Genomic DNA, 24,764 nt, shown 5'->3' with positions numbered 1-24,764 from the left:
ATGCCCAGGAGTTCCTGCAGAGGGCGATATTTGAGGCGCGACTACTTTGCCTTTCTGGGGGCTGTGGAAGACTGGGGCTTGGTTTGGGGGTTGAGAGCCTTGGGTTAACACAGTGGGAAATTTCAAGCTCTTCTAACTATCAAGTGATATTGGAGGAACACTGATACTGAAATAGCGGGGTCCCTTAGCAACACACCCCTGCCACTAGCTCTTGGAGACCCCAGGCAAACAAAACCGGATATAGTTCCTTCTCATTTCCCTTGTGAAAGCGAGGCTCTCGGGCAGTCACGGGGAGCCGCCGCCATTACTTCAGCTCCTGCCCTGTGCTGCTGCTGCTGCTGTTGCTGCTGCCGCTTACTGTCCGGTCGGCTGAGGGTGAATTTCCCTGACTCTTCTGGAATTAAGGTGAGGTCCCATGATACAGTAGGCCCCAGAAAATGTTGGTCCCCACTCTTGTCGGTTTCTCTCTCCTCCTTTATCCCTAGTAGTTCGCCCGTCCTCGGCGTCGCCGTGGTCTTCGTCATAGGCGGCATCCGCGGCGTTGTAGTCGTTTTTGTGTTGTTGTCCTCGTCTATCTCGTCTATCAAACCTACTCCAGAGTCCTGGTCACAGCAGTCACCCTGGAGAGGTCCTGGGCCAGAGCTTTGAAGACTAAACTGGAGGATTATTTCTACTCGGAGGGTCTCCAGGGAGGTTCCCGCCCCCCCAAACACACACAACCCCCATAAGAAGGAGAAACAGGGAACAGCAAAATGGCGGGCGCAGCGGCGTTTTCATAGATACAGGCCCTAGAAACCGTCTTCTGAACATGCATGGTGGAACTCGAAATCAAATTAGAGCCCATTGTTTTCTGACCTATACATGTGTCGGCCACGGCACATAGCCTTGTGAATTCCCCAAGATTAATTTTTTTGAGGGAAAAAAAAAAGCCCCAGTAGCAGAGAGGGAGGGGCATCTAAATAGACGAGGTTTTAGTTGCATTTTTTTCTTTTCTTTTTGTTTTGACTGACTGACTTGCACTTTGTAGCTCTGGCTGACCTGGAATTTACTATTTACAAGCTAAGCTTGATCTCATAGAGATCCTCCTGCTTCTGACTCCAGAGGGTGGGGACTAATGGCATGAGATGCCCTGGCTGAGCAGAAGCAATCTAAAGTGCCAGTGGGTAGGCCAGTAGTCAGGATATGGAAACACACGACAGCCTTTGTTGTTAGGCTCCGGATTCTTCAGCATGATAGCAAGATGTGGTGCATACTTCCCTTCGAATGTCCCACCAAGATGTTGGCCTCGGTTTGAAAATTGGAGACTGAAGTCAGTGGGCAGAACTTAGCAGTTAGATCTAAGAGACCCATTCCTGCTCCCAGCATATGTTGGACAGCAGAGAGCAGAATTCCCAAAGGGTGAAGGCAAAGAAAAGAGCCTGACGATAGAACTACAGTCTGTTTAATATTTCATTTCAAAATGATTTTGCATTTGCTTGTGTGTGTGTGTGTGTGTGTGTGTGTGTGTGTGTGTGTGTGTGTGTGTCTATATTCCAGGAACGAAACAGGTTATCAGACTGCGGCGTTTCACTGGCCCATACTCAACATTAATCTATTTGTTTGCATTTGGTGTGTGTGTGTGTGTGTGTGTGTGTGTGTGTGTGTGTGTGTTTGTTTGTGTGTGTGAATGTGGGGATGACAGGATAATGTTCAGGAGTCAGTTTTCTTTTTCCACTATGTGGTTTCCAGGGATCAAATTGGGGCTATTAAGCTTACCCAATAAGCCATCTCACAGACCTGCCTCTGCTCTTCTCAGTATTTAATGGAGAGAGTTATATAGTGACTCACCTGCCAGCTAGAGGGTCTTAGGGACACAGTTCGCAAGGTCAGCCTTGAGAATCCAGGGTTAGAACTGTCAGGTTTAGATGCCACCTAATTTTCTTCAAGGATCGTCTCAGGGACATTAATATTTTGAGTTAATTGGAGAGCACCCAATTCATTATTAGGAGACCTGGTTTCTAACAAGAATTAATTTGGTATAAGTGTGATGAGGACTCTCAGCCATGTTATAGTGAGGCACATAAGTCCATTCACGTACCTGTGAGTCATAGTGGGTCTGGATATAGCAATGTAAGTCTCATTAGCTTCTCATGAGCATCTAAGTGATTGTATGGGAAACCTCAATTTAACAAGTAGAGAGCTCCCAGTTAGTAACAGGAGCCAAGGAAAGGCTTCTGACAACTTTAGGATCTACTCACCTCATAATAAGACAACACACATTTCTCCCCTGATTCATCAGTCAGACGTGGGAGACATCAGCAAGCTGATGAGACTACAGGCCTGCAAAGAGTTTCTTAGAGTGTCTCATAAATTTGAGAGCCTTAGCAGGAGTGGATAATCCCTAAGTAGGCAAGGAGACACTGGAGGAGGACTAAGAGGACTATCTAAAGAGAAAGTAAAATCCACCAACTTGTTTCCCTCTATATACAAGGAAATGCCAAGCAGAACTCATTAGATATAATGACGTTTTCTTACATCTAGCCCTAGATGTAAAACGAAGTTTCTGCTACAACGCTAGAGGAATCACATGGGCCAAGGAGCGAGCTTATACCTTGCCTGAGTGAGAATTAAAGGAGACACGTGACTTCCTAGCAGTAGGGTCCCTTAGAGGCTAGAGATGGCTGGATGTAGGTCCTGTTGTCTTTTGTCACAGGGTTCTGAGAGAGGTAAAAATATTTATCTGATTCAAAAGGCTTCAGGTCAGTAGGGGAGATTTCCGAGTGATCCTGAGGAATTCAGGGAATTCAGGGAGGAATTCACAGCCTATATTGGAAGAGGTCTCACAGATTCTCTCCTTTGGTTACCCCCACAAGGCTCCAGTCACATAAGTTCCATTTGTTTCTCTGCAAGTGTAAAAGAAAAATGAGGGTGCTGGTGTGATGGATCAGCGAGGGGAAAATCTTAGACCTTCTTCAGTCTTCAAGCGAAGACTCTGAGCAAAGATCATGAGTGAAACCATACATGACAAGGCCATAGTCTACCTGCCACAGCTTTGGGCCTTTGAAAATGTGGTGAATTTGTCTCCATAGAGGCAGTGTCTCTCTCACACCCTCTGTCAGTGAGGTTTAAGTTTAGAGAGGGCAGCTAGCCCTGTATGCTTGAGTATTCACGGTATAAACGACAGGTGAGAGCTGAAGGTACTTCTTCCTCAGCCACGGTATTTGGAAACAGGAGTCTGGGGCTGTCTTGGCACTGAGTGCTTGGAGCCTCTGAACACAGTTTGTAAGCTGAGCCTTCTCTCATTTCCTTGTATCAAGTTAAAGGGAAATGAGATTCTGTGGCTGAAGCAACAGAAGAAAGCAGGGTTCTTAGTCCTAAATGGAGATAAAGTGAGAATTCTTAATGAGAGTTCAGGGGCCCAGAAAGATGAGCAAGAGATCCCTATGGAGCTGTTAGCCATGCCTTCTTATAGGAGCAGTGGGAGGAAAACACTCCTGCATTTTCCTTTCATGGCTACTAGGGGGACTTGAGCTTTCAGCTACAGAGCAGCACAGGAAAGAGGTTCTACAGCCTGCCCAAAGTACTGTGTGGGAGCTGAGAGGACCCTACACCAGCCCCTGTTATCACCAAGCCAGGCAGCCCTAGGGGAGCGTGGGCTGGCTGCAGCCTGGACACACAATGACTTCCTTTGCTGTTTTCTCAGGCTAACTATGAAGAGCCACATCGTTCATAGATTAGCGTTTTTACGTTTATACAGGAACCTGTGTAGACAGGTTGTTAAAAGCCTCCTGAAAGTACTTACAGGATCCCATTATCTTTCCCCCCAAAAAGTACTTCATTTCCAGCCCACACTCCCACCTACTTTCTATTCCTATCCACAGCCATCATGCCCAGGGGACATAAGAGTAAGGCCCGTGCTCGTGAGAAGCGCCGCCGCCAGGTCCAAGATGAGGCCCAGGGGCTCAAGGATGCTCAAGCCAAGGCAGAAGAGAAACAAGAGCCACCCTGCTGCTCTGCTCCTGATTCTGGAGATGCTGTTGCAAGCACCTCTACTGCTAGCTTCCCTCAGAAGTCTCAGAGTGAGGCACCCACCACCAGTGGTGGTGATGGCGTTGGCCACAGAAGATCTGGTAAAGGTGCCAAAGGCCGAAGGGAGGAAAGTCCTAGTTGCTCCAGGGCCCCACACTCCACTGAGAACCCACTGAGTGCTCTTCTCTCAAGGAAGACGGGACTGCTGATGCAGTATGTGCTGTGCAAGTACAAACGGCAGGAGCCAATACATAAGGGAGAAATGCTGAAAGTTATCAACAAACAGTTCAAGGAGCACTTCCCTGACATCCTCAGGAAAGCCTCTGAGCGCATACAGCTTGTGTTTGGTCTTGAAGTGAAGGCGGTCAAGCCCAATAGTTGCTACTATACCCTTGTTAGCATGTTAGAGCCCAGCTTTGGTGGGTCTCTGACCACTGGCTTGCCTTTTCCCCAGAATGGGATTCTGATGCCTCTGCTGGGTGTGATCTTCTTAAATGGCAACCGTGCCTCTGAGGCCGAGATCTGGGAATTCCTGAACGTTTTGGGACTCTATGATGGGAAGTCACACATAATCTTTGGGGAGCCCCGAAAGCTTGTCACTGAAGTTTTGGTTAAGGAAAAGTACCTGGTATACCAGCAGGTAGCCAACAGTGACCCCCCATCCTTTGAGTTCCGTTGGGGTCCCCGAGCCTTTGCAGAAACCACCAAGATGAAAATCCTGGAGTTTTTAGCCAAGGTCAATGAGACCGTTCCGCAGGCCTTCCCATTTCATTATCAAGAGGCTTTGAGAGATCAGGCAGAGAGAGCCCAAGCTGAAGCAGTAGGCAGCAGTGGCACTAGTGCCAAAGATGATGCAGAGGCTAAAGTCACCCCCGGTGAGTCCTCTTGCTCTGAGAGAGATTAGAGTTGCAGATACACCCTTAGGTTTGAAATAGGGTTCCCCATCTGAGAAGCAGTGAGAGGCTGGTAGCTCATAATGCATAACTTATTGTACTTTGGTTATACAGTAGTATCTTGTAAGTGTTCCCCTTTTCGTAGAATCCTCACTTTGGTGCAGAACCCATAGGTATACACGGCTTAGATCGAATTATTTCTCGCTGGAAGATTTAAGTATAAGAATTTTGATGTTTTGTATTACATTGTAAAAATGAGTCTTTAAGTTGTTGTGCAAGCAGCCATAACTTTGTAGTGGAATTTTTCTATACAAAGTGTAAAAGAGTAATTTGTTTCTTAAAGTAGAGGAAAACAAAGCAAAATATGTAATTTGCCATGTTCCCTCATTCACTTTTGTTTTTATTCCACTTTTTGGTAAACTTTAAAGAAATATACTTGTTAAATGAATAAAATGCAAAAAAAGTTTTTCTTTGTTCAATAGATCATTTGTTTCCATTAATTGATTATCTGCTTTTTGAAAGGCTCTGCAAGTAGTGACAGTTTTAGGAAGAGATCTTTTCTCCTATCCCTAGGTTTTAGATCCTAAAATGAGTTGTCATACAAAATGGTGTGGTACAGTAACATAGAGTAAATCAGAGTCAGGACTGTGGCAAGGAAGGTCAAGATGAGAGCTGGTAAAGTGCAAATTCCCAAGGTCAGGTTTGTGTGGAGTTTGGGACATGACAAGTTGTTTGCTTAGAGGTCATTTTATTTATTTTCTTCTGATTTTTATTTTTCATTCTCTCCTTTAATATATCCTGACTCCCCTCCCTGCGCTCCTCCGAGTCCCCTCTTTCACATCCAGGGCTGCTTCCTTCTCCTTTAGAAAAAAGGGCAGGTCTCCCATGGACACCAACTCACAAGGCATAACAAGATGCATAAGGACCAGGCACAAACCCTCATACCAAGGCTGGACAAGGCAGCCAAGTAGGAGGAGGAAAAGGACCCCTCGAGCAAGCAAAAGAGCTAGGGACACCCCACCCCGTTGTTAGGGAATATGCAGAGGGCCTAGCCCACAAACATGCAGGCTTGCATTTTCAGTCTGTATGACTCATGCCAAGTTAAATCTACGGGCCATGTTCTCCTGACGCCCTTGAACCCTCTGGCTTCTTCAATCCTTCCTTCCCTTCCTCTTCCTCCGGGATTCCCAAGCTCTGCCTAATGTTTGGCTGTGGGCCTTTGTATTTGTTCCCATCCCCTGGTTCCTCTGATGATCATGTTAAGCTCGGGCCAAGTATAGCAGAATATCATTAGGAATAACTCTCTGACTTTTTTTTTTTGTCAGTTGTGTTTGATTGTACCCTAGGTCTCTGAGGCCTCCATCTTCTGGTTCCTGGCATTCCAGGCAGTGTTGATCATGGACTCCCTCTGTAGCTTAGGCCTCCAGTTAGACAAGTCATTGTTGGCCATTCCCACAAGCTCCGTGTCACCATTTCCCTAGAGCTACAGGCAGGACAAGTCGTTGTCTGGGGGTTTTGTTGATGGTTTGTTGTCCCAGTCTGAGCACTGGAAGCCTAGTCTGGTTACAGAAGATGGCCATCAGGCTCCATATTCTGCTCTGCCAGGAGTCCTTTCTAGGATTAACTCATAGGTTCCAGGAAGTTTCTACTGCACTAGGTTTTCCAGGTCGCCCCCTAAATGCCCACCAGTTCCAGTAGCTTCTCCCTGTGCCGTCAGCATTCATCACTCCCTGCCCACCTGATCCCTCCTGTTGCCTTCCCCACCAGTGCCCCAGTCCACCTGCAAGACCCACACTCCTTCTGCTGCCCAGGGAGGTCCATGTATCCCCTCACTAGGGGTCGTTTTATTTTAATTAATGTATTCATGTTACATCCTGATTGCAGCCCCTCTCTTCTCCTCCCAGTACCCCTGTGCACACCCTTCCCTCCATTCTCCTCTTTCCTCCTCAGAGAAGGGGGGAGGTTCCTCCCTAGGTACCAACCTGCCCTGGCACATTATCTGAAGGCAGAACTGGGAGCATCCCCTCCTACTGAGGACAGACCAGGCAGCCCAGTTCTTCCTGTTTTTTAAAAGGCTTTATTTTTTATTCTTTGTGTCTCTCACATCATGCATCCCAATCCCACCCATCTCCGAGTCTCTTCTTATCTGCCCACTGAGCTGGCAATCTCCAACTCCCAAGAGAAAAAACAAAGCAAGGCCTAGAAAGCATCTTGTGGAAGCTGTAGTGTGCCACAGTATGTCCCAATATATACCCCTTGTCCACACATCTTTCCTTGCCAGTGTCCATTGCAGTGAGTCATTGGTGTGGTTTCAGGCCTCTGGTTTCTGCTACACCATCAGCACTGGATCTGCACTAGGACTCCTTTCAGTTATCCTGATGTTTCCCTGTGTCATGGTGATCCTGTAGCGTTGGACCTGCCCCTTCACAGGCTCAAGCAGTTAATAGAGGGGTAGATGGTGGGATGGGCCAACTTAAAGCCCTGGATCTGGGCCTGGGTCGCAGGTGAATTGTTCAGTCTACCAGCTCTCCTGCACCCCACACCACCAGGGAGAGCTCTTGAGCATTGTACCAGCTAGCTCACCCAGTGCTGCAGCTGGCAAGGGGCAGGTTCAACTCTCCTGCTCTCATGCCCTCAGGGGCCAGCTCACTTGCACCCACACACCCATAAACAGTGCTTCTGAGCTACCCAGTCCTGCTACAGTACTTATAGAGGTCATGTTCAGTCAACTCTATTTTACATAAGGCTAGCGTGAGCAGGTGCCAGTCTCCGATGATGAGTCCAATAGTTGAAAAGCTAAACTATAAATCCAGCCTGTCCTTGATTTGTGTTGTTGTAAAGCAGAGAGGTTATCTCCGTGGAGCAGGAATAGAGATCTGCTCTCCTGTCACAGCACACTTTAACACAGTGTAGAATTCCATATAGTGTGCGTGTTTTCAGAGTTTGGAGATAAAGCAACTGAGGATAAACTCACTCGGTGCTGTTTTATCGAGACAGGGTATCTCTGTGTAGCCTTTCCGGTCCTGGACTGGCTTTGTAGACCAAGCTGGCCTCAAACTCAAAGAGATCTGCCTGCCTCTGCCTCCCTAGTACTGGGACTACAGGTGCATGCCACCCTGCCCTGCTGAGGATAAACTCTTGAGATGGAGTACTGGGTAGCCACTGCATTGGCAGTCCTTGCCCTGAGTTGGGGGAGCCAGCCATACCCTATTCCATTACTAAGAAAAACTCCTCTTTGGGACTAGATTTTTGTAGTGATCAAAGCACACTTTCGTAGTAAAAAATATATATTTCTTAATGTAAAGCATCAAAGATAGAGTGGAATGCTTTCTGGTCTTTGAAATTGGGACCACAAGTTTTGAGATAAATTCTGGCAACATCCCTGAACGCATATTGAATAATAAATTTTTACTGAGAAACCCTTACTTAATATTATTTTTTATTGTCATTTTGGCTGTCTTAAGGTTTTTTCTATTTGTTGTTGTTGTTGATTTTTTTAACCTGAATTTAAAAAAAATTCGTAGAGGTTAGAGATAATCATAATAACAAAAGCTATATTACCAAAGGCCGAATGTTTGAAGCTCATTTTGCTGGATGCCTTACATATATATGATCCAACATTCCTACAAGATGCACAGTGAACACATTTTCAAGTTAGTGTGGCTGGTCAGTGAGAGGGTCAAGATGGAAATTCTGTTCGTGATTCCTATAGGTCACACTGCTTCGTCTCTCCCAAGTTCATGCAGTTCTTGGTGTGTGCTAATTAATTTTCACTACAAAATGCCTACCAGGCAATAAAAGGTAAATATTCTTAAACTTCTTTTTTAAGATGAGGGGCATGCCATGGTGTGCGTGCATGTGTAAGTCTGAGGACAGCTTTGAGGAGTCGGTTTTCTTTTTCCACATTTACAAGGGGTCTGGGGCTTAAACTCAGGTCACCGAGCTTATGCAGCAAGTGCCTTTTCTGGCTGAACTATTTCTCCCATCTTAAACATACATTTCAACAAGAAATCGTGGGTAGCTCAAAAACAATGCAACCAATATTCTAACATGGAAGTGGAAGGAGTTAAGCAGCCTTTACCCCCGTCTGAGTACCATGGACAGTTGATGGGTTTTAGAGGAAGGAGAATGACTTTTTAAGGCTGAGGCCCCTGGTGGGTAGACCGTGGTCCACTAGATGGCCCTGTGCTTAAGAGCATATGAGTAGCACAAACTAGCCTTGATGGGTAACTTTTAAAAACAGAACATGAAGTTAGGGAGCAGGGAAGGAGGTATGGGTAGACTGGAAGAAGCTAGGGGGAAGATTGAGAGTAAATATGATCAAAATACATCGTATGGAATTATCAGAGTACTAATAAAATGTTTTAGAATAATCCTGTGTCCAAAATATGAATAGTGTTTCTTAGGAAAGCAGGTGAATGTGAGAATCAAACTGTGAGGTTCACTTGCCTGGCGTCCTCTCACTTCAGCCCCAGGGATCCTTGAGACTTGACTCTACCCTGAACCCCACACCCATTTTCAGTCCTAGCCCTTTCCCACCTTACAAATCTTTCCCCTTATTTTTATCTTGTTTGTTCCCCTATTCACAATGGAATTGCCTTCCAAACCAGCTCTTCCTGAACTACTCCTCCAGTCATGTACCTATTCCTCTCTTTCCAGAAGAGCATCCCAAATTCCCCCTGCCTTCTTGTTTATTTAGAAGCCTCCAAGTCCCTGCAAGTGCTATGCTTTACTCTGCATCTCCTATGATATAAAGAACTCCTTTCTGTCGAGTGCGCATTGCAGGCAATGACATGTGTAGTACTCTTTGTCCATCCGGGTGCCTCCACCTCACTCTCAAAGTGAGTTTGGGTCCATTGGTGGTTTGGAGCTTAGACTGGCCCAGAATATACTGGTTCTTGGCCAAAGAGGAGTTCTTTTTTTTTTTTTTTTTTAACCACTTTGATATTTGCAAAAGGATTTTAACTGAGGATTTAGTTGAGAGTGGTCACTGTACATATATACTGGTGAGTGCATGAACATAAGTTAACAATGTTCAAAGTCTCTGTTCAAAATGACAGAGGCAATAAGATAAAAATGTGTAAGCAAGCATCTTTTGGGAATGAATCCTGAAGGATCTTTGGAATTCTTGTTAGTGGAAAATGTTCCACTTTGCAGACATTGGGGCTTTAAATAAAATGTGATGATGGTGATGGTGATGAGGATGATGACGATGATGATAAAAATCATCCTTCCATGGTTAAAAATGCTCAGATATTTCTAGTGATGTGTGGTTACGATTTTCATAATGTACCGAGAAGCATTCTCATCTTCCCAAAACAGTGCAGGATATTGTAAAGGGTTCTGCAGATAGGTGCTCATGACTACTAAAAGAACTATCCTTACAAAAGTTACAAAACCACTTTGAAAATGGGTGGGAATTTGTATTTGAAAAGAAAAATTTGGCTTTATAGGACTTAAAAAGGAAGATTTTTCTCATAATTATCATAGCCACTCTTTTATTAATTGAAAATAGATTTTTAGTGAAATATATTTTAGTGGAGGTTTCCCCTCCCTCAACCTAATCTCAGATGCCCCCCACCTTCCCACCCTCTAAAATCCACAGTTTCTCCTGCACCTCAATTTCTTTAAAAAACAAAGGGACATCTGAGGGGAAATAATGGAAAAAAGGTAAAATAAAAACAAACAAGGTTTGGAGAGATGCCTCAGCAGTTAAGAGCACTGTCTGCCTATCCAGAAGATCCCAGTTCAATTCCCAGTACCTCAAAACTGTCTGTAAGTCCAGTTCCAGAGGGACCCAACACTCTCATGCAGACATATGTTCAGGCAAATGACCAATGCACACAAATTATATAAAAATATATAAAAAACAAAACACAAAACGGAACAGGACAAAACAAACAAAAGAACAGGAAAAAAGAAAAAAAAAGGTAGGGAACATACAAATGCAGAGACACAAATTTGCACACACAGAAATCCCATAAAAGCACCAAGCCCGATGCCCCCTTCATGGCCCCCCTTCCTGTGCAAGGAGCAGGCCACTGAGCTGCTCTGGTCTTGGCCCTCCACAGTGCTACTAGGGACTGTGCCCTCAGAAGCTAGCCTTGCCCCTTGTCTGCAGGCCCCAGCTGTAGCTCATCTAAGGGAGCCCCTGAGGCCAACCAGGCAAGCAGCACAGGCAGCCACAGACCAGGCAGGAGATGGTGCAGGGCAAGTAAGCAGCACTTTGCAGCTGCCAGCAGCCAGAGATAAGCTGCCCTGTGCCTGCCTCTGCTGCCAGGCCACGGCAGCAAGCCTGAGAGCAGCACTGCCTCAGCCACCTGGCAGGTCCCTTCAGTGCACCTCAGCAGCCAGTGACTTCATAGCATCTCACATGGCTTCAGCAAGGCAAGGTTTGCTGGGGTTGCCTAGTCTGCACTGGCTGCTGTTGATGCCCTACGGGCATGGCCTGACTGTCAGTCTCCAGCGGGGCAGCTCTGGGTGAGGCATCCACCATCTTGAGGCCCCCATGTCACTGCCCATCAGAAGATGCATATATCAAGTCAGTTGCATGCTCTGTGCTGAGAGCATGCTGTATCCTTGTACGTCCGACTCAGAGGGAGACCTTTCTGATCCTTGTTCCTGTGACATGAGCGATGGCAAGTTCTGCCTAAGGTGGTTAGCCCGGCTAGCTCTATCCTCCATTGTACCACGTATGTGCTGCCCAGTCCCTTTGATAACGTGCCATCGCTGCGGTGAGGACTGTGAGTGCTGTGGCGGGAAACATAAGGCTGCTGGGTGAAGCAGTCCAGGGCCAGCATGAGCTTAAAATCTCCATCTCCAGGAAGTAGCTAAGTTGGATTGGTGGAGCTGTTGGCAAGCAGTAGGGAATCTTGCCTGGTATTTGGGCCCATGCGTGGAGGAAGCAGAACTCATCAGTTCCTGTGACTTACAGATGCCAGCCATGCCTGATGTTTTCCCTGAGTGCGTGGCATGTGCTGGGACAGAGCATAGAGCATTTACAGAAGGAAGCCATTTCTGGTTATTGACTATGAAACGTCAACACAGAAAATGATCCAACTAAAAGGGGTTAATTTGGGCATTTTTATATTTATGCCCTAAGTGATGGGACTATTACCGATATGAATTCTTTAGGACATTAACTAAAAAGTGCACAAAGGGACAGTGACTTTCGGTTCAGAAAAGTTAATGCTTGGGAAATTAAAGCGATAAAAAGAGTGCAAAAAAAAAAAAAAAAAACCCACAAAACCAGAAAACAATATATAAACAAAATGCCTGTTTTTAAAAAGAGCCCAGATAAAGCATTATAAGACAGAAAAATACCTCTAAAAATGACATTGAATTCATTTTCTATTGACCATTTACTGCTAGCCATAGAGCCTGCCCTTCAGTGTGTTTTGTGCGCCCAGGGAAACTCTATTGGAGAAGACTAATTTCTCCTTTGGGAACAGTTCTCTATTGGGGATAGCTTTTGGGTTAGGGATAGAGGCTTGTGCCCACTTCTCGTACCACTGGGGTCCCATCTGGCTTAGACACATGCATACCCTGTGCAAGCTGCTACAGTTCCTGTGAGTTCATATGTGAGTCAGTCCTGTTGTGTCTTGAAGGCGTTGTTTCCTTGGTTTCTTCCATCTCCACTGGCTCTTAACATCTTTCTACCTCCTCTTCTATAGAGTTCCTTCAAGGAGCCCTGAAGGGAGGGATTTGATGGGAGACATCCCATTTAGTACTGAGTGTTCTCTGCATGTGGTTTAGTAGTGGGTCTTTGTATTTGCTCCCATCTGCTGTAGGAGGAAGCTTCTGTGGTGATGGCTGAGCAAGGCACTGATCTGTGTGTACAACAAAATGTCAATAGTGTAATTTTATTGCTATATTTATTTGACATAACAGCATTTGGTTTCCCCCTAGGTCCATGACCTATCTTAGTCTCAGGACCTTGGCCACCTGAGTAGTGTTAGGCATAGGTCCCATCTCATGGAGTGGGCCTCAGGTTTAGTCAGACAGTGGTTGTGTACTCCCACAACTTTTGTGCCACTATTGTACCAGTGTATCTTGCAGTCAGGTCCCCGTTGTAGATCAAAGCATTTGTGGCTGGTTTGGCATGTACCTCTTTATCTGGTAACGTGCAAAGTACCTTCCAGTGCCATGAACACATGTCAGTAAGGGTGAAGGGTCAAGATCAACTGTGAACTCTTACTATTCAATAGCTCTTTGCTCACTTGTGTGGTACTGTGTTATTCCTGTGCCCAGGGAGAAAGGACATTCTCTGATTACCTATGGTTATAAAGTCTCATGTAGCAAACCCCTGTCACACAAACAATCTTGTCACTTCTAAGACAGTGCACAGAAGTATTGCTCTGTGTGGCCCATGTATTCTGTTTCATCCAGTAGGGAATACAGAGAATTCATATTGGATAGTGGAGCCACATGATAGAGCATCCTGGATCCCTGATTCAAAATAGCCTCTGATATACCATGTGAGATGTAATGTGGACAAGAGCTAAACTATTGAGTTAAATTGTCTGTATTTCCTTTTTCCGTTGTATCAATTTTGCAGTTTTCTTCTGATTAGTATACAGTTACTGTTTTGGTTGGGCCTATTTCAATATTTTACCAGCAAGGCTAATAGTGTCCCTATCCTTGTTATAGCAGTCTTAAGACAGGTTAAACATAGTCTCATTTCTTTTCAATATTACTCCAAAAGTCATCCCCTTTTCAAAGGTAACCACAATTGAGAATTGTTTATGTGGCATTTTAAAGCTCATTCAACCTTTATTCATGCATAATTATGTTATAAATATACATTGAGTTCTTAACATACCTGTATCATGGTGTACAAACTGTTCTGCCACTTGCTCGTGTCTCTTACTGATAGTGAATTCAGACTCTTCCTGTGCAAGCACATAGAGAGAATTACATCGCCTTTTAAGCCATTTGGTATAATTCGGATGTGTACTTCTGAACCAATTTTCTACTGATGTACATAAAAATCTCTCTCATGCGTTCTTATGATATTACTATGGTTCTGATTGTGTATAGTGCTGGAAAATGAACTCAGGGCACTGCATATGCTAGGCAATTGACCTATCATTGAGCTACAATATTTCAATGATTAATAAAACTGAAACTAATACTTTGGGTTGTGCATTTATGGGTAAATGTACATATTTTCTAACTGCAAGGTGCAGCAAAGAGGAAACTGGATAAAATGGGGAAAATGTGGAGATTTTAACTTTGTTTTTGAGATAATAATTACAATACTTCTCTCTTCTCTTTCTTCTCTTCAAATTCTTCTTCCACTCTCTCCTTCAAATTCATGGTCTCTTTCTTCACTAATTGTTCTTTGATCCACATATATGTATATATATTCCTATGCATACCCATATATAGAATTTCACACACATACATACATATATGTATGCACACACATATATGTATGTATGTATATATATATATATGTATGTATGTATATATATATATATATATATATATATATATGTATATATGTAGTTTGAATGAAAATATCCCAATAGGAAGAGACACTATGAGGAAGTGTGGCCTTGTTGGTGTATGGGTGGCATTATTGTAGGAAGTGTGTCTCTGGGGTAGGTTTTGAAATTTCAGATGCTCAAGCAGGGTCCAGTCTATCTCTATCCCTGTCTGTCTCCCCCTCTCTTTCTGCTCTCCCTCCCTCCTTCCATCCCTTCCTATCTCACTCTCCTTTTACCCTCGCACCCGCTCCCCTTCTCCCTCCCCTTCTCCTCCCCCTTATCTCCTGCCTGTGAGTCCAGAATATCCCTCAGTCCCTTCTCCAGCACCATGTCTTGCACACTGCCATGCTTCCTACCATGACAATAACGGACTAAACCTCTGAACTTTAACCCAATTCCAGTGAAATGCTATCCTTTATAAGAGTTTCCATGGCCATGGTGTTTCTTCACAGCAATAGAAACCCTAAGTAAGACATAAATATACATACATACATGTTCCTAAGTATAGACATGATCAGTCTATATAACAATAATTATATCTATGTTTTCAGGCTCACCATTTGTCAGTGGAAAATCAATCAGTGTCCTTTTCCCTGGTGAAGACTACCTCTCTTGCTCCCAACTTTCCTCAGTTGCCTAGAGTTCTTTCTGTGGGGTTGAGACCTTATGTTTTCCCATCCACTTTAGAAAATCCATTGGTATCATCCATTATTCAGCTCATAGTTGGTCAGTTGTATTGGTGAGAGTTTATGGGTTTTACATTTTTATAAGCATTTTTTAACACTTCACCATAAAATTCTATGACATTTGTTTAGATGAAGTGTTCCAGACTGGCCTCTAGTGAGGATTTTTGTTCCTTAAAACAACAAACAAACACACAAACGAAAACGGTTCTGTTATGTGAATGTGGTTCATTTTTAAATTCCACGTGTGAGCCATGGGGCTGCTTCCCATTGTCCACAGCAGTTCAGTATGATGTGTCTCGTGCTCTAGGAAGGGAATGCCTTTTGCCAGCTGCAGATAGTTTATGTTTGGAATTCTGGGGATTCTTGGGAGGGTATAAATGTGAGACCCCCTAAGAGGGCCTGTGTAGGCTGGTGCTCTCCCTGCTGACACCTCTGTTGCTGCTGGTTCCTCCTGCTGCCTGGTGCTGCTCCTTATTCCTACTGCTTCTTGACCCTGCTGCTGCTCTTCTACTGCTGGGTGGATTGCTGGTTGCTGGTATCCTAACATGAAGATTGGACTTGCCCCGAGGAACTCAATGCCACCGATAAGCAGGAAGTAGTTTAAAGAGATCTATGCTCCCCTTTCCCCGCTAACTTTCTTTCTCAACTACCAAGTGTTGGGTGCTGGTAAGAAGGGGTGGAAAAGGGTGGTAGATATAGGAACCCAATAAAGTAGCCCCACTTTCCAAATGGCTACACTGGCCTTGAATTGGGTATGTGGCAAAAAATGATGTTAAATTTCTCATTCTTATGTTCCCATCTCACCAATGCAGGCGTTATAGGCGAATGCTACAGTGTCCAGTTTATTTGGAGCTGGAGGAATCAAACGCAGGGCTTTATGCATACTAGGCAACCACTCTCATATCTGAGACACACCGCCAGCCCTGCTATGCCAGATCTTTGCCCATGAATTAAAGTATGGCATTATCTTACGGCATTATTTCATCAGTCTGTTTCCTTTGAGAGTGGATATTATCTCACGACTATCATAATTTATGCTTTCTGTGTCCTAGGTAAGGTGAGTAGAAAATTATCACCCACATAACATTAGATTTCTGCAGTAATGTTTGCATACCAGAATTCCTCTATACATGCCTTGATATTCCAAAATCCACTAAAAACACTTCTTACTCTGAAACCCAGAGATATGGTCCCAATTCCTAGTGATAGCAACTTGCTCTGCATAGAACAATCTCATTCAGTGGTGAACACCTGAAGGGTTTGGGAGTGGACAGCAGTTTCCAGACACCATGTGCAGACTACTTGCTAAAACCCAAGGATGCTAGGGAAGCAAGTGGTAAAAAACTAAAATCCTGCACCTGACGTTCAGTGTAAGCTGTATAAGGCAACAGAAGTGTAGAGTACAGGTAGCCTAATGTGGGCCTAAGAAGCTCTGTGAATCAGTTTGGGTAATGTCTCAATAGGCATTTACAGGTTGAAGTTGAAGGATAATCTGGGTAGGAAAAAGGACCAGAGGCATGTTGAGACACTTACCCTGAGTGCATCAGAGACTTGCAGTGCAACCAATACTGAGTTCTATACTGGAGAGGGAGAACAGAATAAATGGAGCATTCTACCTTCAGGTCTCATAGTTTTCTGACCTCGTTCAGTAGGAATCTGCCATTAAAGAGGGAGAAAGGCAAAGAAATGAAAGGATCTGCACCAGACCTGCCTGAGAGCTACTTAGAGCTCTCAGCCCTGCCTGGCAGCCAACCACAAGAGACTGAGAGGAAGGGTTGTGGAAATCATTCTGGAATAAGCCTTCTGACACACTGAAAGTAGAAGAGAGGAGATGTCACAGGTAGTTAGAGGGGCTCCTGAAAAGCCTTGTTCCTCCATTGAGTTTGCTTTCTTACTCTTCTAGCCTGTTGGGTCAGTATTAGCATCCTCTAGAATACCAAATACCATGGTAAGAATTCTGGAAGGGCAGGTTTTTTTTTTCAATTACTTCACAAGTTTTCCAGACTAAGACTCAATTGCCAACTGAGAAACATAAGCCAGTGCAAACAGCCAGGAAAAGCAGGGGATTGTCCATGTCCAACAAGGGGTGGTGGGGGGCTCAGGGAGTCTTAAGAAAGAGGAACTGTGAGGCTTATTTTAGCCACTCCCAGCATGTGTGAGTAGCAGGGCCCATAAAGTGGCCATGTGGGTTCGTGTTGCCAGCACTAGGGAGCAAGAAAGAGCCAAAAGGGTTAGACACTGTGAGGCTTAGGATAGCAAAGATCAGGTCTTTGGAGTCTGTGGGAGACTAAAGAGACTAAGGAGAGACTGAGAGGCTTAGCCTAGCCATATCCAGCACTTTGGAGTCACAGGGAGCCATGGATGGGAAGCCCTGTGAAAATTAGCATAGAGACACCCTGCAAGTGGGAGTCACAGGGAGACATAAGTGAGAGGTCCTGTGGGAATTAGCATAGCCACGCCCTGCATGTGGGAGTCACAGGACAGCATAGGTGGGAGGGCCTGTGAAAAATACCATTGCCAAGCCTGGCAAGTGGAAGTCACAGAGAGGCATAAGTGGGAGGTCCTGTTATAATTAGCATAGCCTTGCCAAGCACTTGGGAGTGAGTTGGAGCCAAAAGCAGGAGGTAGTATGAGGCTTAGCATTGCCAGGCCCAGCACCTGGGAGTCACTAGGAGCCATTAGTAGGAGGTCGTGTGAGAATTAGCACAGCCACACCCAGCACACTGGAGTCACAGGGAGGCAAAAGTGGGAAGTCCTGTGAGAATTAGCATAGCCACACTCAGCACCTTGGAGTCACAGAGAGCCATAAGGGGGAGTTACCATGAGACTTAGGGTAGTCCTGCCCAGCACTTGGGAGCCCTAAGTGGGAGATGCCATGAGGCTTAGGGTAGCCCACCTCAGCATTTGGGAGTCAGAAGGAGTCATAACCTGTAGGTAGTGTGTGGGTTAGGGTAGCCACTTGGAAGTCACTGGGAGCCATTAGTGGGAGGCCCTGTGACAATTAGCATAGGCATGCCCAGATCCTGGGAGGTACTGAGAGCCATAGCAGGGAGTTACTCTAAGGGTTAGGGTAGTGCTACTCAGCACTTGGGAGCTGTAAGTGACAGATACTTAGATTTTAGGGTTGCTCAGCACTAGAGAGTAAGAGGGAGCCACAATGGGGAGATAATATGAGGCTTAGCATGTGGACACCCAGCACTTGGGAGTCACAGGGAGCCATAACCTGCTGTTACCTTAAGGGTTAGGGTAGTGCTGCCCAGCACTTGGGAGCCTGAAGTGGGAGATATCATGAGGCTTAGGGTAGCCCAGCTCAGCATTTGGGAGTCAGAAGGAGCCATAAACTGTAGGTACTATGAGGCTTAGGGTAGTGATGGCCAGGAGGATGCAGACAGGGGGGAGCCTTAACCTGGAAATATCACCAGGGTTAGGGTAGTGCTGGGGAGCACTTGAGAGCAGTAGGTGGGAGACACCCTGAAAATTATGGCTGTCCAGCACTAGGGATTAAGATGGAGCAAAAGGAGAAGATACTGTGAGGGTTAGCCTAGCCACACCCGGCACGTGGTAAATAACAGCAAGCCATAAGGTGGAGGAACTGTGAGAATTAGGTTAGTGATGCCCAGGATGTGGGAGTAACTGGGGGACATAAGTGGGAGTTACCTTGAAGCTTAGTGTAGTCCTGGCCAGCATTTGGGACCCATAAGTGGGAGGCAGCATGAGGATTAGGGTTGCCTAGTATTAGGGAGTCCAAGCCTGATGGGAGAGATAATGTGGGGCTTAGCTTAAACACACTCACCACTAGGGAATAAAAGGAAGCTATAAACAGGAGATACTCAGAGACTTAGCCACGCCCAGCACTAGTGAGAGCAGAAGTGTGGGGGGACACCAGAACCAGGAGATACCATGAGCCTTAGGGTAGTCTTGCATAGCACTTGGGAGCCATATGTGGGAGAGAGCATGAGGATCTGGGAGCCCCAACACTAAAGAGTAAGAGGGAGCCATAAGCTAGAGATGCTCAGAAGCTTAGTGTAGCCACGCCCAGCACATGGGAGTCATATGGAGCCCTGAGTGGGAGAAACTATTAGACTTGAGGAAGCCCTGCTCAGCACTTGGGAATCAGAGGGAGCCATGAGCAGGAGATACTGTGAAGTTAGGCGTGACCACGCCCAGCACGAGGGAGACAGAGGAAGCCATAAACAAGAGAACCTATAAGTCTTAGGGTAGCCATGCACTGCAAGTGGAAATAAGAGGGAACCATAATCAGGAGATATTCAGAGACTTATTGTAACCACACCATGTCAGAGGGAGCCTTAGCTGGGAGATACCATGGTACTTAGAGTAGTCCTGTGTAGGTTTTGGGAGCCATAATTGGGTATATCAAGAGACTTAGTGTACCCACTCCCTGCAAGTGGGAGCCCTAAGCAGGAGATACTCAGAGATTTAGTATATCACATCCAAGCTGTTGTGGTCAGAGGGAGCCCTAAGCAGGAGATGGTATGCTGTTTAGCTTAGCCACGCACAGTACTTGGGAGTTACAGGGAGCCATAAGCACTAGGTAGTGTGAGAGAGCCAGCAGGAGGGAGTCAGAGAGAACCATAACCTGGAGATACCAGGAGACTTAGAATAGTCCTGCCCAGCTCTCAGCAGCCATAAGTGGGAGGTACCATGAAGCTTAGGGTAGCCAAGCCCATAGTTTGGGAGTCAGAGTGAGTCATAAGTGGGAAAACTGTGAGGCTTAAGGTAGCCACACCCAGGAAGTGGTGGTCAGAAAGAACCATATACCCATGATATCCTGAGACTTTTATAGTTCCCTAAACTCTGAAAATCACAAAGGGACCAGAGACAGAGGACATCTGAGGGATAGCGTTTGCATAGAATTCATGAAGCCCTAGGTTGACTGTCCAGGGAGCTAAAGACGCAGGTCACTGAATATAAATAAATAGGCGAAAGAGTTGAAGCCTCTCTAAAACCTTCACGTATTGCTAGAAATAAGAGGCTAATGGGAAGTTGATCAGAATGAGTTAAAAGGAAGTGATGAAATAGAGCAATGGGTGAGGGAAGCAGGGAGATTGTCATTCACACACAAGGTGTTCATGTATGGAATTTTACAACAGTTCCCAAAACATAGACACAGAAAAAGTGTGAGTTTAAAATATTTGACCTGGATACTAACCTTCTTAATGAATCCAAACTGAAACCTGGTGTGTAGCATAGGGATAATTAAAGTTTTCATGAATGAGCAGCAGACAAAGTGAGAGGCCTGGCTTCTCCTCTGAATGTGCTGCCTCAGAAGGGACAGTTTTGGCCTAGTATAAACCCACTATAGTATAGCCTTGGTATACAGTACCAACCACCAGTGAAAGTATATGAGCCAGGCACAGTGGCTCATGCCTGTAATCCCAGAACTCTGGGAAGCAGAGGATACCATGAGAAACTCTATGAGTTCAAGGCCAACCCGGTCTACAAAAGCAAATCCAGGACAGCCAGGGCTATACAGAGAAGCCCTGTGGCAGGGGGGAAAAGGCACATGAAAACGTGGGATCACTTCCCCAAAAAACAGAGCCACTTAAATCCTAGTACCTATGTAGTACAACCTGGCCATTTGACCTGACTAGCCACAGTCACTGTTCCCAGGGCATTTTCAGCCCAAGAGGGCAAAGATTAGTGTTGTGAGTTTCAGCATCTCACCCACATATTGGTGTGAGTGTGTGTATATGTAATCTGTTATCTCTAAGAGCATATGTATTTGTGTGTGTGTGTGTGTGTGTGTGTGTGTGTGTGTGTGTGTGAGTGTGTGTGCGTGCGCCCCCGCCCCAGTGTGTGACTGCATGCTTGTGGAAATGAGAGGCCAACTTAAGGTAATTTTCCCCTGGGAACTGTTTGTCCTTCTTTTGACATGGGGTCTGTTCCTGGCCTGGATCTGGCAAGTAGGTTACCTTTGCTGGTTGCTGAGCCCAAGAGATCCTTCTGTCTCCACTCTAGCACTGATAATACAGTTCAATCCACCACACACAGTTTGATTTTTAAACATGGATTCTGGATCTAAAACTCAGGACCTTGGACATGCACGGCCAGCTCATTGTGGACTGAGCTACCATCCCAGTCCATCACCATGTCTATATATTTCAGTCCAGAGATAAAATTCCTCGTTTGATACTGTAGGGCCTGGTGAAAAGGAGGGTGATGGTTCTGTGCTTTTTGCAGAGCTAGGAAAGGAATCTCAAGGATGGTGGAAGACACCAAAGAGCATTATAGAATTCAAAGCTATCCGCACCCAGTCGTTTCAGTACACTGAGGCCTCTGATGCTCTTATCCAGGCCCCTGCACATTTTTATAGGGCAAGGAGGTTAGAACAGTTCCAGGTATGAGTAGAACTGAGGGTAGTCAGATACCTATGTAAGTCAGACCTAATGAAAGCTGGTGAGAACAGGAGCCCAGTGTATTCTCACAGCAGTGTTCTTCTGTAAATGTGGGAAAAGAAATGTTAAGGAAAGTCAGGATGTTTGCTGTTCTAGAAGGATAAATTTTTCTTTCTATATTGATCACGCAGTAACTTATTAAGCCTGTAGTTTCCTCTAACCAGCTAGCTACCTCACAACTGCCACAGAGAGACTGTGGTTTACTTTTAAGCTGGAAGCACTATGCTGGGCAGATTCTGAGGTCCTGAAATCTTAGTACCTTTAAAAGCACACATAAAAACCAATCCCTTGGTAATCTGGGGACTGTCAGGGCTGCTTCTGCTCCTGTTACTACAGTCACTTACTCAGCAGCATCTTGCCTTAACATGACTCCTTTCTCTCTTCTCCTACTGTCCTCTACTCAGCTGCTTTCCCCTCTCCCCTCTTGTCTTTCACACCCAAGTCCAGGAACCTAACACCCCGCTCTCCTCTGTTATACCTACCCATAGGGTTCAGCACCTTTATTTAGCCAATCACGGGTAACCGTGGACCATTCCTTATTATCACATGGTTACAGGAGATAGTTCAACATTCATAGCAATGTCCATGTCCAGGAGGTAACCTGATCTCAAGGCACTGAAATAAGCATTTGGACCTTCTTCCAACATCTCCCCCCTTTCTGTCTGATTAAAAAGGCCATTTCTAAACTAAATGTAGTAAGAATAATTATGAAACAATCATGAAAACCAATAAGTAAGACCTACATACATTATATCTCTTTGAACGGTATTTGGCAACCTTGAAGAAAATATTATTTATCCAATTTAGGTAAGCCTAACGTTCCGTACCTAATTTATTCTCTATCTATTCTTGTGCCTATCAATCTAAAAACATCTATCTAGATCTTAAAACATCTTCTTAACTCCTAAGTAACTAATCATAATTGTAATATATAACTATTTGGTCTTTATCACCATCATAGACTTGAAAAGGAATAAAATTAATTACCTGAATAATGAGGAAGTATAGTCTAGCAGCTTCCAAATATATTTTTAAAAAATGACGGAGACAGTATGCTGCCTGAGCACTCACCCAAAACTCTTTTTAACTTTGGAGCATCATCTTCAGCCTTCTGGCCCAGTATTTCTGACAGACATATCACCGAAGCAGGAACTATTTAGGACGTGCTTACCCTGTCCTTGCAGAATTTGGCAATCAACTTAACCTCTACCCAAGCTTGATCATTTTAAGGAGAATTCTTTCTGTGTTAGGGAAGTGGGCATTTCTTTTCCCAGGTGGCTGGCTTGGTTCATTTGAAGCCATTTCCTTATGGAGGTTTTTCACTGCTCATCACCTTCTCTGATGTAGGCTGGGGGTACTGCCAAGAGCTGGCATATCTCATTGCCAAAGAATGCTTAAATTAATAAAACATATCTTTAAATTCAATTTTCTATAGGCATCTGACATTTTTGAATGCCACCTATTTATTCCTTTTAACATAGTCTATCTAGCCATAGCATTATATATATATGTTAAACCTTGGAGTCATATTCATGTGATAGGTTAGACTAGTATCTGACATGACTATGAGTTGACCAGATAACAACTAACTTGCATTATTTAATTATTCTTTTTTAACTATTTTTTTATTTTTTTATTCTTGTTACATCTCAATGGTTATCCCATCCCTTGTATCCTCCCATTCTTCCCTCCCTCCCATTTTCCCCTTATTCCCCTCCCCTATGACTGTTCCTAAGGGGGATTACCGTTTGTAATAAGAGCTTTTAAAGTTCAAGAATTAACCATTATAAGTGAGTTGTATGGGTACAAACATCATATCAAAGTAGGCATATTTGTGTGTGTGTCTCTCTATCACTCTCTCTCTCTCTCTCTCTCTCTCTCTCTCTCTCTCTCTCTCTGTGTGTGTGTGTGTGTGTGTGTGTGTGTGTAAATAGAGAGGGACAGAGACAGAAATAAAGAGACAAAGAGAGAGAGAAAGCCTCAAACTAAAAGGATAAGGTTGCTGCCCAGAGCAGTAGAAAAGGCATTATCTTTTAAATTCAACTTTAAACGCACCTAAGCATATCCTCGACATCATTGCCGTAGGTATTTATATTTGTTGCAGCTGTTTTATCTCACCACCTTCTATATTTGGAATGGATGGTTCTGCCTCTCAAATGTAGTAACGGAAGCCTTTGAGTTTTGGGACCTAACTTAGGCTGGCATGTTCTCACATTTAAAGGGATAAGCTGGCTGCCCAGGGCATTGTGACACCTCAACTCCATCAGCATTGTATAACATCTGTCTGTGGGAGGCAAGCAGCTTCCATGTTCTTCTCCTAGCCTAGCTTTGGGTCCTCATATTGGTAGGTGGGATAGCCCTATTAAGCCAAAATGGCATCTGTCATGATTTCTCTCAGTAGAAGCCCTATTTTCTGCTTTTGTTTTAATTCATTATAAATTATTCAGATTTCATCCTCATTGTTGTCCCTTCACTTGCATCTTCCCATTCCCACCCCCTCCCTCTTCTGCCCTATTCCCCTCTCCTAGCTCACTGACAGAATGGGACCTGCTCCCCCACCATATGACCAAAGCCTCTCAGGTCTCATCTGTATAGCCTGCTTCCCCTTCCTCTGTGTGCCACCTGGCCTCCACACCTAGGGGAAGGGATCAAACTGTGGGCACCAGAGTTCCTGTCAGAGGCAGTCCCTCCTCCCCCTCAACTTCTAAGGAAGCCTTATTTTCTAAGGAGACTGGCTGGCATTTTAGGGCAGTGTGACATCATCTTTTCCTTACATAAATCTAAGATTGATGAGTAACCATCCTCTAAGTCAGTTAGGACATTATTATCCACTATTAAGAGAAAACTTGCATAGTGACTCTAAGGAAAATTTTGTCATTTTGAATACTAGACTGTCTTTGTAAGTAGCTTATCAGCAGGGAGTCATGCTCTGACATACTGTGTAGGCCAGGATGGTTTAGAACTTACAGAGACCTGCCAGTCTCTGCCTCCTTTATGTTGGGATTAAGGGCATGTGCGAACACAGCCCATGTCCAAATATTTCATCTCAATGCCGTATCACTTTAACCCAAAACATTTCAAACAAAAGTCAAGCAAAGAAACAAGAGAATTCTAAGTTTCAGGCCAGTTGTGCCATCTCATACTGCAACATCGAAGCGATGCCCATATATATATATTTTTTTTTTTGGAATTTAGTTGTTGCTAAAATGGACCAGTGCACCCTCTCCGGAAATAGCTGACAGACATCTTGCAGTTACAGAGCCCTGAGGT

General features: G+C 44.8%; 1 protein-coding gene across 1 annotated transcript; it reads left to right on the top strand.

The window, feature by feature from the left end:
* Nucleotides 1-288: 288 nt before the first annotated feature.
* On the top strand, nt 289-4,912 carry LOC311602013 (melanoma-associated antigen B4-like; the record flags this gene model as incomplete). Its single annotated transcript, XM_084789734.1, has 2 exons — nt 289-405; nt 3,861-4,912. Exon 2 carries the CDS (start codon nt 3,866-3,868, stop codon nt 4,910-4,912), a length of 1,047 nt encoding a protein of 348 aa, XP_084645860.1. The 5' UTR covers nt 289-405; nt 3,861-3,865.
* Nucleotides 4,913-24,764: the final 19,852 nt, after the last annotated feature.

The sequence above is a fragment of the Acomys minous genome (assembly GCF_964271855.1).
Source record: "Acomys minous genome assembly, chromosome: 7".
In the NCBI taxonomy this organism is placed as follows: domain Eukaryota; kingdom Metazoa; phylum Chordata; class Mammalia; order Rodentia; family Muridae; genus Acomys; species Acomys minous.
The sequence above is the reverse complement of the archived record's forward strand: the minus strand, read 5'-3'. Positions and strand labels throughout refer to the sequence as shown.